Source organism: Manis javanica, chromosome 13, assembly GCF_040802235.1.
Source record: "Manis javanica isolate MJ-LG chromosome 13, MJ_LKY, whole genome shotgun sequence".
Taxonomy (NCBI): domain Eukaryota; kingdom Metazoa; phylum Chordata; class Mammalia; order Pholidota; family Manidae; genus Manis; species Manis javanica.
Genome location: NC_133168.1, coordinates 63184761 through 63198975, shown reverse-complemented (window position 1 = coordinate 63198975; position 14215 = coordinate 63184761). Strand labels below are relative to the sequence as shown.

The window sequence follows — 14215 nt, the reverse complement described above, 5'->3', positions numbered from 1 at the left end:
AAGACCACACACAGAAGGAAATGGTCTGACTGCCTTCATATTTATAGTTTCAAGAAGTACTTGAACTTTATGAATACTGATTGGTTTGCTGATTGGTTAATGTTCAATTATTTGATTCCCACTCGTGGAATGCCATTAGATCATTAGCATCTAATAGATGGATGAGCTCAATGTTGTCAGGGGTGAGCAGATGTTTCACAGCTGGGAGCCTCCAGAGAGCTAAGGTGCAAAAATGAGCCATGTTTTCAAAAATCAGCTTTGGTGATTCTAATACTGAAACACACTACTCCATAGAGAAATTTTTCAAAGACTATACAAAGCACTTTGTAAATACAGTATTGAATATACCATTGGAAAATTCAAGAGGAAGAATTTTAATTTGTAACCACTGAATGATAGTGTATAGAATTCCATCTCTGTATTGAAATTATATCTTTATACTTACAACTAGATCGGTAGTTTAATATTTTGCAAGGGATAACAATAATTATGTCTATAGAGATTAATTACCCTAATCAAGGCAAACAATGAAATGATGCTGTGCTTATTTTAAGGTATTTCTGCCTAGCACCAGTTGGACTCAAACTATGAGCTTAATTCTCTGTTCCATTGGTGAGGTGACATAAAACTATTAAACTTTACAACATAATGTACATTTAAATACTGAGCTTGAAGTTACACTTCCAAAAGAAAGTTTCCACTGTATCTTGTATTCAGTAAAATTGGTTCTCCAATGAAGAAAGACTGCTTGCCCACTGCTCCAGCATTAGCATTACTTTTTCAACTTGCCTCGTTAAGCCTTGGATAAGGGAACTGATTTCCATAGAATTTTTACAGAGTTTGGTTCTTGTCAACGGTTTCTTTCAAGCTACCAGAAAGGTCTGTGAGGACGTTCTGTTCTAAGTAGTAAATAGACCACTCTAGACTGTCTGCAACTACAACTGCTGTTTTCTTAGGCAAGAGCTTACTTTTGTGCTTCTGTGATCATACAGGCGGAGACACCCCACCGTAGCACAATAGAGAGACCTTATTAGGCACTCACTAGTCATTGAATGCCCCATGTTTCCTTGGGGTTATTTTCTAAGCTTTTGGCCCTGAAGTCTCTCAGTTACTCCAAAGTTAACTAAGCATAAGCCTATTTCCATGAGAAAAAAGCTACCTCTCACTGAAAAGGAAAAATGACTAACATTTGCAGGCCAGCTTCATAACAAAACAGGTAGTTTTTTCTTTCATCTTAAAATTTTTACTCACATTTCCCTGGAAAGTCTTTTAAAATAACTTTTTTGAGGGAAATACTCTCCATCCGTACCTAATTAGTGGCTGCTTCCTATAAGCAATAAAAAAGGCGCGTTTGCAGAAATCTCTTCAGCCTTTTCATTAAACTCAGGACCCCATCACTCGTTTCATGACGAGAGAGCCGAGGGGTGAGCCGAAGGGAGAGCCTCGGGGAGAGAGCCCCGCCCCGCCCCGCCCCGCCCACACTAGATCTGCTTAGAGCCCCGCCTCGTCCTTAGAGGTTCTAACCAATCCTGTAATCGCTAACGCCGTGGGCAGAGCTATCGCGAGACTCCAACGGTAGCCTTCAGGAGACTTTAACCGCATGGACCTGCGCAGAAGAGATTTATGAAGTCACTACGGAGAAAGGGGGCGGGGCGGGCGGGGCGGGCGGGGCGCCCCGACGTACGCGTTCATCTTGACCCCACGTTCCAGAGCGCGCCCGGTAGTCAGGAGCTGTTGTTTTCTGCGTCTCCAGGGAACCCCAACACAAACCAGCCTGAGGCGCGGCCTCAGGCGTATGTTGGATGGGTGGCGAAGGCGTTCTCGGGACCTGCTGGGACTTTAGAGGACCCCCGGTCCTGGTGCAGAGAGCCTCTTAAGAAACTTGAGAACCAGTTTAGGTAGGCGCTTGGGTGATGGAGGGTCAGGGGTCAGAGATTGGCGGGTGGAAGACTTCTGGAGGGAGACGGAGCCCTGGGGAGGAAGGACTCTGTTATTCTGGAGCCCCAGATGCTGAAGGGCTGACGGGAATCGGCAGCACTAGCCTCCCTGACCCTTTCCCATCCCAGACGTGCGGGCCTCTCGACTGCTAGGGCCTCCTCGGGAGAATGTGGGGCCGTGGGAAAGGACGCTCTCGTCCCCGGAGGCTGAGGCCTGCCGTATTTTGTTCTAGCGTCGGAGCGGCTATCGGTGCGCTCCTCCGCCATGCGGTAGCCTGTTCACGCTCCTGGAACTGCTTTTGAGTCGCAAGTAAACTGAGTGGGTATCGCCATGCGCTAAGGTAAGCCCCTGGAAGCTAGAAGTGGGCAACTGCCTGGCTTCGATACGCAGGGTTATAATGTAGTAAAAGGAGAAGCCAAATCTTTTAAATTAGTCTGAGTTCTCGTTACCTTTGGATTAGTAACAGTGGCCTTCAGAACCTCCCTTGCACGTTGTACATTTTGATTCCATGGTATTTGCCAGGTTTATAACTAAGATGTGTTACCTGATGGTTGACGGTCACTGTCAATCATACAAAATTATTAAGTAATGACCATTAAGGTTGTGCCTCATTTCTAAGTAACATTTCTAAGTAACATTAGCCACGAGGTAGAAATCCTAGGTGTTTGATGTTTTCTACTGGTATTTAAATTAACTTGAGGCTTTAACTGAAAAAAGTAAAATAATTTTAAAGTGATTACAGCTATTTTTAATTATTCCCTTGGGTGATAGCAAGAATGATGAAACTCCCATGAATGGAAATATCCACATCTGTATTATCACTAAAAAGACTACTTGATTTATGATCAGTAACTATGCTGGAGGCAGAATAGTAGTTAGCAGTGGTGGGTTGAGTGTGTCTATACTGAATAATCTGTGCTTCCTAGAGTTTTGCAGAACCTGTAAACTTTAATTAAAGCTGATAGTTGAAAATAAAATACATTACTTTTGAAAGACGCTATTTATTTTACATATCCTCTTTTGCTCAACCTAAAAGAACAGTACTTACAGAATTATTTTTAAAAATCTTTTATTAAAAGCTCAGGCTGATTAGATTTGGGGGAAGCAGAATCTATTACTGCTGCTTATAGGGCATTTTTCAAACTTATGTAACCTCTGTTTTAGGGTTCAGTAGATGAATATACTTCTGTTGAAGTTTATCACTACAGAAGAAGATTGTGGTCATGCTAGATCATTGAGTGCTTTTCAGTCATCAGTAATCATTGAGCTTCCAGTAATGTCTGGGCTTACCTTGTGTGCGTTACTTTGGATAGCAGTGTGGCAAGTGTATACAGTACTCATTGTTGCCTTTAATACCCTAAACCTAGGCCTACCATAGATTTGTTGTAATTCAGGATTTGTATGTGTCTTTTAGTGGAGAGGGTAATAATTGGGAGGGAGAAAATCTGAATTTATGTTTAATTGATGTTCATTTGTCTAGTTGTCTTAGTAACTTAATATTTTATGTTTATTTTTCTAGAAACCTATCTTTGTTTTCTGTTAAAGATACAGGTTAGTTTTCTCTGCCTCATTCTGGCTGGAAAGAGTAAAGAATAGTTTCACATTACCTATAGTCTTCTAGAATATGGTTAAGAGACTCTTGTCCTAAAAGAAATGTGAGTAAAGTAATGTTAGGTCCTTAAAAAGGAGGAGGATGTTTAGGGAGTTCGAGATCTTTGCTTCACCTTTTTTTGTGTATCATTTCCATCCTGGCAGTGACCTGGCATTGAGGATACAATGCTGAATAAGATATTGTTCCTGCCCAGCTTTCAAGTAGTTCAAAGTCAAACAATTAAAAACACCATAGCAGATGGGATCAAGGAGGAGAGACCCCTAACTCAGCATGCCCAGTCATGGAAGGTTTTAGTGGGGAGATTGGGACAACAGGCAGAAAGGTGTGAAAAGGCATTTCAAGCAAATGCTTTTTACGTTTACGTGCAGAACAGTAAAAGTATGGTCCATATAAGAAACTGCATACAATCATGTTTTATCCAAACACTGATATTTAAGGATAAGGAGTAAGAAGTAGAACCATTAAAGATGGGATTCATTTGGTATGAAGAAAGCCAAGAGACGGATGTAGAATATGGCTAGATACACAGAGAATTTTACCAGTACTTACTAGCGGCCAATTAACATTATGGTCATAACTAGCTTTGACCAAATAATATCATCTCTGGTTCAGGAGGTTATTCCTGGATAGAGCTTCCTTAGGAAAAGAGTCAGTCAAAACAAGATTTCATTTTTTTTTAAATCATGAATATATGCTTAGTTCTGGTTTAAATGGCTGGGGTAGTACCCAGGCATCAGGATTTTTAAAAGTTCCCCCAAATGATTCTAATGTTTAGTCAAGTTTGAGGCATACAGACCTATGATCCTCTGTCCTGCCACATTGAAGTTTGGTTATTGTAGAATACAGTCTCTCGTGTTCTCAGGATAATAATAGCAACTACCACGACTGAATATGTGCTAAATTTCTGTTACTATGCTATTGTACCTACTTTATTTCTAAGCACAATCCTGCTGTCATCCCTTTCTAGAAATGAGAACACTGGCAGTGAAGTTAACTATTCCAGTGTCACACAGTAAGCACCAGAGCTAGAATTAGAATCTTCTATCCTGTGTGCCATATTGTTTGACAGATGTGAGGCTCTATAACCAATCATTTTTTTGAGCTTTTAGAGTTAGCGATTCATAATTACCATGTTATTAATACTGTGATTGGTGTGATAGATAAGTAACCAGCCCAGTTCTCTCCCTACCCCCTACCTCATATCCATGTTCTTTGCCATGAGCAATTCCACCCACTAAAGAAGTATAGTTGCCCCTCCTCTTGACATTGGCCTTTGGGACCTTGATGGTTTTGCCATGACCAAGCACTTTAAAAGTACTGTGTGATTGAGTTTACACTCTTACAGCTCAGCCATGGCTGTAAGAACATCTGTGGGCTGCTCCACTGTTCCACAAGGAGAATGAGAACTACATTAAGCAGAGCCAAACTGTTCCTCCAGAAACCTATGCTAGATTAGACAACCCTCAGCTAATCTGCAGCTCTATGAGAATATGTGGTTGCTGTTTCAAAGCATTGAGCTTTGGGGTGATATGTTATACATCTGTGGCCATAGTTAACTGATAAGCTGATAGAGCCTAACTTGCCAGAGTTCCAGCAGGATAACCAAATTTCAGTGTTCCAGCCCATATTATTCTTCCAAAATAAGAGAGGAGATAAGATGCTTATAGTTAACCATAGTTAGATACTGATTATAGTCTATTACCTGCACATTCATAAACCAAACAGTGGCTTAGGGAATGGAATTCTCATCATTGACAGATGAGCACTATGTGATAAGACTTTTTGCAGTTTTGAGAATGTTCTTGTTTGCACTAATACAGTACCCATTAGTTACATATAGCTATTGAGTGCCTGAAGTGTGACTAATGAGACTCAGAAGCTGTTTTTAATATTATTTAGTGCTACTTATTCAAAGTTAAATAGCCACATGCAGTTAGCGGCAACCTTGCAGGACTGAAACAATCTCCTGGGCTACCAAGGAAACCATCCTTCTAAGTCACAAAGCCACTGTGATCCTAAATAAGGGAAAGATTCTGTCAGCAGGGAAGGGTGTAGATCTTAGGTAGGTAAGAAATTTCTCAATTTGTTTTATTGTTCTAGAGTTCAGGTTACCCACCAGGAGAATTTGACAATGAGCGGCCGGCGGAAACGTGCCCCGCCAGTGAGAGCAGATGAGGAAAGGCGGCAGCAGCATTGTTGGAATATGCACGAGGACAGAAGGAATGAGCCTCTCACCTTGACTGATGACGAAGAGCTCCCCTGCCTTGGTCTGCATTCTCCCTCTGCTCACTCCATCATCCTAGATGATGATCTAAAGGACGAATTGTCTCCTAGAAATAAGAAAAGGTTTTTAGAGGCAGAGAGCATCTCAAATTCAGTCGATAAAGAAGATACTGGTGGTCTTTCTACCCCTTTGTCTATAAAGCTAAATATTGTGATTTCTCCCTATCACTTTGATAATTCTTGGAAAGCATTACTAGGAGAATTAACTCTTCAGCTTCTTCCTGAACAGAGTTTAATTGAAAATTTTTCCGAAAGAAGTTTTACACTTACGAATTTAGAGTCGAGCAATCAGTTCCTGATCTATATTCATTCAAAATACAAAGATGTAGAGAAACAAAAAAAACCTTGTCTTTGTGACAAGGGTATTCGAGTCAAATCATCCTTCAGTGATGAAATGTTCGAAGATCTGGGATGGCTGCAAAAGAAGAGAAGAATAAAACTTTATCAGAAACCAGAAGGAAATCACATTATCAAGGTATTCAATTTCTGTGGTGTCTTTTCAGAGTCTTCTGCATGGGGCAGTCCATTTCAAAGTTAATTTCAAAGGAAGGTCTATAAAGCCAGCAAAAAGCCTCTCATTATTAAGTTTCAAAGTACACTTTATTTTGGGCTTTCAGTAACTAGAAAAGAAATGTATATATTGGAGCTAATCATTTCCAGGCTGTACTTTTTCAAGGAGACCTTTCTGATTCCTCCTCCCAGGCTCTACTCTCAGTGACCTGTTTTGGTACTCATTACCTTGTCCTCTTCCTGTAGAATGCTTTAACCATTCCCCTGCTTGCCTTTTCAACTCCTTCATCTACTCTGTCTCTGGAATGGCATGATAGAAATGTAACTGGAATTCTGTTCTTTACTGCCTACAAAATGAGGTATAATTGGGCATATAAGTCCCTCCTTTCATAGTCCCTTGTCTACTTTTCTGGTCTTATCTGTCAGTCTTTACTTTGTCGTGAAAATTCCAGATTGATTTGTTTCCTACACATTCCCTGCCATGTTTTCGCATCTTTGCTTTTGCTCTCACAGTTCCCTCTGCCTGGATTGTTCCCTTCCTTTTCCCTGATAACTCCTGTTCATTAAACTCCATAGGTGGTGTTACATGCCCTTCTCCTGTAATACCTGATGCATTTGTTTCTTTTGGCCTTGGCTACTTTTAATGTAGTTACATTGTAGATCTTTCTCCCCCACTGGACTATGAGTCTTTTATCTTTACCTAGTAAAGTGCTTAGTGCTGAGCAGATTTTTGGTAAATGAATGAATCCATTGATAATCCATTTTAGGCTCTGCTAATCACTAGTGAAGTAACTTTATTTGAATGATTTAAATGCTCTGATCTCAGCTTCTTTCTGATGAAATGTAAATAATACCCATTCTTTTTACCTCATACAGTTATATGAGTCAGGTGAGATAATGTAAGTAAATCCTTTGTAAACTGTGAAACAGATGAATGTGCCTTCATTCCAAAACTTGAAAGGAAAATAAATTCTAAAATGTTAAATTCACCTTTGTTCATTTGAAAGCTATCTTGTACGTTTCTCATATTGAAAAGCATACATCATTAGCTCTATTTATAGTTTCAGAATTGACAGAAGGAAAGGAGGAAGTTTAGAAGATTTAAATTGTAATTCTTCCCTGGACAGTGAAACAGTGCAGCCAAGCAAGCATTCCCTCTGTGTTGATTGTGAGCCAAAATTGTGGCTCAGGGGTAACAACTTTGCAAGAATTCATCACTTGCATATCTGTGTTCTCTCCACCTTCCCCACATACCAAGTCTTGATCTATTTTCTCTGATCCTGATTTTTATCAGTATTTAAAAATTTATTGCTGCTGTATTAAATCAGCTCTGGGTGAACACAAGGAAAAATACAAATAATAACAAAATGTAATTTTTTTGCCACTCTTTCCTGTATAATCCTGGTTGGATTTTTGTTCTTTAGTGAAAGACTATGAGAATCTCAGTGATTAGGGAAACAAGTCCATAGTAATACAGGGAAATAAGGGAAACTGTTACTGAGTTTTTATGAAGTTCCATTGCGAATTTTTAAATTGTATTATCCAGGCTACTGCATGCAAGGTCTCCATTTTGCAAATAACAACATTTGGGTCACAGTAAATCAATTATTTTTAACCTGTTTACTTAGTTCCTAAGTAACAACACCAGTCCTCAAATGAAAGTGTTCTGACAGCAAAACTTCACACTATATTGCTTTACCGTAAACTAATGTTAAGGTCTGTTTTCCTATATATTTTAGTGTTTGATCACGTAATAGGGATTCCCAAATCTAACTGTGTTTAGCAATCCTTGCATGTTCATCAGAATCTCCTGGGCGAATCTGCATTTTTAACCAACTTCACCGATTATACTGATGCTCATCAAGTTTAGAAATTATTGACATAATAGGTAGAATTGGTGTTCTCATCACATTGTCCCAGGTTGAGTTTCAGCTAGGGAAGTATTTTTTCTAGCAACTTGAATGGTGCATTGCATATAGTAGGCACTGCATTTGTAAAATAAATCTTAATGTAAGTGAAAATATGTGAGGGTGATTTGGTAGGCATATATTTAGTGTTTGTTGATAAAATACTGTGTATACCTTTAAAAATGGTAATGGTAAAAAATGTTTTTCTTATTTTCTCATTAAGAATGGTACAATATAATTAAAACTTTTTTTCCATTAATTCCTTGTAGGTTGGAATTTATCTTTTGGAAGATGGCCTAGTGAAACTAGATTTTTTGAGTGATACAAATTCAAGAATGAAGAAGTTCAATCAACTCATGAAGAGAGTGATGGAAAAGTTGTACAATTTTATTATTCCAGGTAATTTTTTAAGTAAACTTTAAAGTTGCTATTAACTATTAGTTGTGAGTTTTCCCCAACTCCTGTACATAACAACCAGAAAAGCAGCTAATAAAACCATAATAAATTTCTAAAAGCTCCATAAAACTACCATATGACAAAATTGTACTTATCTGAAATGCCCCCACAAATATAATTTGTGTCTATATTTGCTTAATACTGTGCTTAGCTTATAGTAAGCACTTAAGAAATGTTTACAGAGTCTTCAGATCTAAAAGAATCTGAGCTGACTAGAATTTTTGCATTATTCCTGTGCTTTTATTTGTTATGGCCAAACATCTTGGCTGGCCTTCATTCCACCTCTCCTCTGCAGTCTGACAAATAATCTCAAGAGACTGCTTCCCATAAAGACCAGTAAACTTGCCACTGGTCCTTAGCAAGACATGGCATCTGTGGCCAGGACTGCAACTTCACAATTGTCTGCCATTAGTTCCCAGGTGGGAGTGTTGATGGTTTGGCGCAGACCATTAACACTACTGGAAAAATAGCTCAGATTCTCCAATCTCTGCTCATGGTGGGTCAGAATTATTTCAGGTGCAAATTGTACAGTATTTTCATACTGTATTTTTTGGGAAATCAGTTTGACTGTGGTTTCTCTAGTACGTTCTTTGTAAAGTTTCATAATACTAATGAAAGTAAATCATTTTGTATGTTAAAGACTTAAAAGGAGGAAATTTTCTGGTTTCAGAATTAGAAGGAATGCTTTTAAATACATCTAAAGTTTTTTTAAATTATTATGATTAGAATCCATTATTCCACTTTGTAAAGATAATACTAGTTGAATTTTTCAAAGGAAGACTTTAATTTAGTTATCAATACTAGATTATGTAGCTATAGTAGCAGTTTGAAATAACCAAGCATATAATTAGACATTAATTGTAAAATTTTGAGAATCCTACGTGGCATATTTTTTATCGAGATAAGTGAATTATCTTTTTTTCTTATACAGTATTTTTGTTTTAGAGCATATGAGATATGTCCTATTAGTGTATAAGCCTTTGTGAAACAGTTCAGAAATAAATTATTAGCTAAAAGTGGCTCATAAATTTGTTAGAGATTTTGAATTTTTTTTAATGTTATAATAGCTACAAATCTTCTTCCACAGGGGAGCTGTGCTCAACAAATGAACATGATATTCTTGTAAATTTTTATTAGTGGCTTATGCACTTATCTCCTAATTGGTGGCTGATGTTATCAGCTGTCTTTTGTAGCATATAAAATAGAATGGGAGCCCTTGTCTTATTAGACATAGAAAAATTGTCTGCATACAGATTCTTTTTATATTGAGATGTAAAGGTGAAATAAATTGTCATTTTATAAACTGTAAAAGATACTCAGTTCTCAAATTTTTATTGAATACCTACAATGGGCAAATCATGTGCCAGCTGCTCTGAGGAGCTATAAAACATACAGACTTTTACCCTCAAAGAGCATCACAGTTTAGTGCAGAAGGGATGAATATACATAAATGATTATACTACTAGACAGACTCCAATGTATTGATATATCCAAATTATCAGAGTATTACATGAAAACAGAGGGGAACATTAATTCTAACCAAGGAAAACAAGAAAATTCCATGGAACAAGTAGCAGTCGAGCTATCTTAAAGAATAGATGGGTAGGTTTTTGATCAGTGAATAATTAAAGATAAGACCTTTCAGTCACAAAACACTGAGCAAGCCCCAGAGTTGGGAAAGTACAAGGTATGTTATTGGAATAGAATTGCTTTTAGTTACACAAGGTGGATCAAGTTGTTTAGAGTACCTTTGTTGTTGGGTGTACAGATGTGTTGGAAGAGGATGAAGATGATTCAGAGAGTGAGCCAGAGGGACAAAACATTGATAAGCTCTATCAGTTTGTGAAGCAAATACGTCAGCGAGAATCACAGTCCATCCAAGTGGATGTCCAGCATCCTGCGCTAATGCCTGTGTTGAGACCATACCAAAGAGAGGCCGTCAGTTGGATGCTACAACAAGAGCATTTTTGCAGAAGCGTTCCTACTGGTGGCAAGTATAAGATGCTTACAGAGGGGCAGATTAGCCAGAGAGGTTATGTGAAAGATAGTTAGGGTGAGGGGAAATTGAACATTAAAGAAACCATATTGAAAAAATAGGATAGAATGGGTGTTACTATAAGCAAAATTATTTCCTAAGAAATCTGTCAAAATTGAAATCTAGGGAAGTTCTTTTGTGAGTTCTCTCACCTGTAATACTTGGAACTGATTTTTCCCACCAAGTAAAGTCTGTTTTGATGGGAATTTTTAAAAACCAAGAAATATTTTACATGCCTTTCCAACAAAAAGTTGCCTTTAGAACCTGATCAGATAGGAATCTTGCTAATCATCTTCAAGAGGCTTCACAATTTGACAGTAAATGTGACAGAAAGCAAAATTGCCAAAAAGGTGGAAGACTTAACATGTGACTAATCTAATTTTCCTATGTTTGCATTATTTTCTTTACTCCACAAAATAAAAATACATTATCATTGTTTTCATGAAAGAAGTAGATTTGGGGGAGTCACTTAATGCCACTTCTTTATCAATATATTTAAAAGAGATGGGCATGAGACTTTCACATGATCCTAGGAAGTGAAATGTTCCTATTTGTCTTTCTTCCTATGTAGGTTTATTTTAATGATGAATAAGCGCTGATTTATTTCTCCCATGAGTTGCAGTTTATACCTCTTTATCCAACAAAGTCCATTTTTTAAACTTCTTATTTTGAAAAATAAATATCAATTCGTAACCAGTTACTTCTTCCTACTTCTCCTCCTCCTCCCATACTCTGATTTATTTTGAAGTAATAATTCCACATACCATACCACTTTATCTGTTAATAGTCCTGTTTATTTCATTAACATACAAAGGTTTTTTAAAACATATATATATAATAATGAATTTTAAAATCCAGTAATTCCTTAATATCACCAGTGTCTCTCTCTCTCCTTTCCCCCTTCTGTTTCTCTATTACACTTGGTTTAAATCTGAAACCAAATAACCTCCATACTTGAGAATTAGTTGCTGTCTCTTAAGTTTCTTATAATCCATAGGCTTTACTGTCAGTCTCATTCTGTTTTTTTCCTTAAAATTTATGTATTGAAAAAATTGTTAGCTCTGTAGAGTTTCCCACAGGTTGGATGATTTTTTCTACAAAATGAAGTAATTTTTTTTTTACTAAGGTATAACTTACATACAGTAAAATGCACAAATCTCAAGGGCACAGTTTGATAAGTTTGGACAAATCTATGCATCTATGTAACCAGCAGCCCAACTAAGACATAGAATTAGACTTGCCCAAAAGTAGCCACAAGCCACACATGCCTCTTGAAATTTGAGATGTGGTTATCCAAATGATGTGCTGTAAATTTAAAATATACACCAGATTTCAAGCAGTACCCAAAAAGGGATGCAAAATATCTCATTGATCATATATTGAAATGGTAATATTTTGGTTATGTTGGGCTAAGTAAACTGTTAATTCTTCCTGTTTCTATTATCCTATCATAGAATGCTGACAAAAATATTTCCATCACTTCAGAAAGTTCCTTCTTGGCCCAGTCATTTATTCTTCATCCCCTTAAGAAGGCAACCACTGTCACCAAAAATTAGTTATGCCTGTGTTTGAAATAATAAATGGAATGCCAAAATATGTATAGTTGGGGGAGTAGAAGGAGTTAGCTTCTTTCAACATAATGTTTTTGAGATTCATTCACTCTGTATGTATCAGTAATTTATTCTTTCTTGTCCATAGATTGGATTTTGTTGATTACATCCCATGTGTCAGCTAATTCTTTGGTTCCCGTAATTGAAACTTTTTATTTTTTTCATTTTGTAAACTCTGTGTACCTATATAACTACTGCATCCATTAATCCCTAAAGAAGGCAACAAAAGATAATTTGCTGTTTCTCTGATTAGTAAAGACATACTTCCTATTTGGCAATTGGTTTAAACAACTTAAAATATTAAGGGAAAGTGGAAAATACAGTTTGAACAAATTTAGTACTTATGTGTTAAAGTACTAGATGTTTTTTTCTCAGTGACTTTCCTCCCACTCTCAGACCCATATTAACCTTATTTGGGTTAATGTATTTGTCTGCTAGCATATGTCTGTTAAGTTATTTAAAAACTTACGGCAACTTTTTGAGAGATTTATAAAAGACAAGCTTCTTTCCTTTATTGGGTAGGAGTTAGCTCTATGTATTAGTTTTCCTTTCCTGTTAATCCCTTGTAATTTGCTATACTTCGTTTTTATGTCTTATCATTTGCTTATGTGGAAAATATTTGTGACCAAAACAAAAGGAGGCAAAGAATAATACCTGAAAAATATTATTAAAAGAAAATAAAAGAATAATATCCGAGTTTTTTTTCATGTGTATGTGACTTCCCAGGGAATCCTGTTAACTTATTTTAATGTGATTATCTGACAGAGAGGAAAACAGACAAAACTTGTTCTTACTATTATATTTTTCTTTAGAAAATGCCTTGCACTTCTTATGGCGAGAGATTATTACATCTGAGGGTTTGAAACTCTACTACAATCCATATACTGGCTGGTAAGGTGAAACTTTATATGCTTGAAATTAAAATAAATACAATGAAAACCTGTACAAGATTGGTAGCATATGTTTTTAGCCTTGGCAGTACCTCAAGAAGAACTACTAATTTAAAGTCTTAATAGGCATTTTTATAGATAGGATAGATATGGTATTCACAGATTCATAAAGGTCACAAAGAAGGCAGACATGCTTCTTTCATTTATAGAAGAGGAAAAAGTGTTGAGTATTTACCAGCACCACTCCTGTCTCTGTAGTCTTAGTTGTCAGCTCAAGCAGTTTTTTGATTATCACAGTTCTTATAGTCATGACCTAGGGATTTGAATTGTTTCATCCCAAAATGTAATTTCAAAAAACTTAGATTTTTGTGGATTTCTTCCATTTCTTTTCAGGAATAGTATAATTTTTACATGCATGCCTGTGATGTGTCTTTCTTGTTTTTTCCTTTAGCATTATGCGTGAGTACCCAAATGCTGGGCCACAGTTGCTTGGTGGAATCTTAGCAGATGAAATGGGTCTTGGAAAGACAGTGGAGGTTTTGGCTCTGATTCTGACTCATACTCGACAAGATGTCAAACAAGATCCTCTCACTCTTCCTGAGGTAGGAGGAGTGCTGTAGGGCTTGGGAAAGCAGGGGACATATGTTCTCAAACAAAGAAAGCATCATATGTTGAACATTTGCTTGGCACTTAAGTCAACACTTCCAGTTTACTCTGCAGCTAATGATTTAAGTGGGCGCAGAGAATGGGATGTTTGTGACCTGGCAGAGTTTTTTTTACAAGCTGTTGGCCAACTAGGAAAGGAGTATGCTGCCACTTACTGAGTTTCCTTCTCGTTGGCTGATAAACTCTCTTAAGGAGACTCCTGTTACTTCCTCAAATGTTCTCTCACTCCTACATGTCTTCATATTACCACTAAATATTCTTTAGACTATTTTTAAAAACCTGTACAAATCTCTGATATGTAAATCTTA

The 14215-nt window shown here is 37.2% G+C and overlaps 1 protein-coding gene across 2 annotated transcripts in view; it reads left to right on the top strand.

The window, feature by feature from the left end:
- Positions 1-1687: 1687 nt before the first annotated feature.
- SHPRH (SNF2 histone linker PHD RING helicase) overlaps positions 1688-14215 on the top strand; it is a 76098-nt gene continuing 63570 nt past the window's right edge. The window contains exons 1-7 of one of the 2 annotated variants that reach the window (XM_073219714.1): positions 1688-1898; positions 2171-2278; positions 5651-6308; positions 8520-8649; positions 10475-10696; positions 13164-13242; positions 13693-13843. In XM_073219714.1, the coding sequence (XP_073075815.1) occupies positions 5682-6308; positions 8520-8649; positions 10475-10696; positions 13164-13242; positions 13693-13843 (1209 nt within the window). In that variant the 5' untranslated portion in view covers positions 1688-1898; positions 2171-2278; positions 5651-5681. The remainder of the gene's footprint in view (positions 1899-2170; positions 2279-5650; positions 6309-8519; positions 8650-10474; positions 10697-13163; positions 13243-13692; positions 13844-14215) is intronic. The other variant, XM_073219715.1, reaches the window with a different exon arrangement.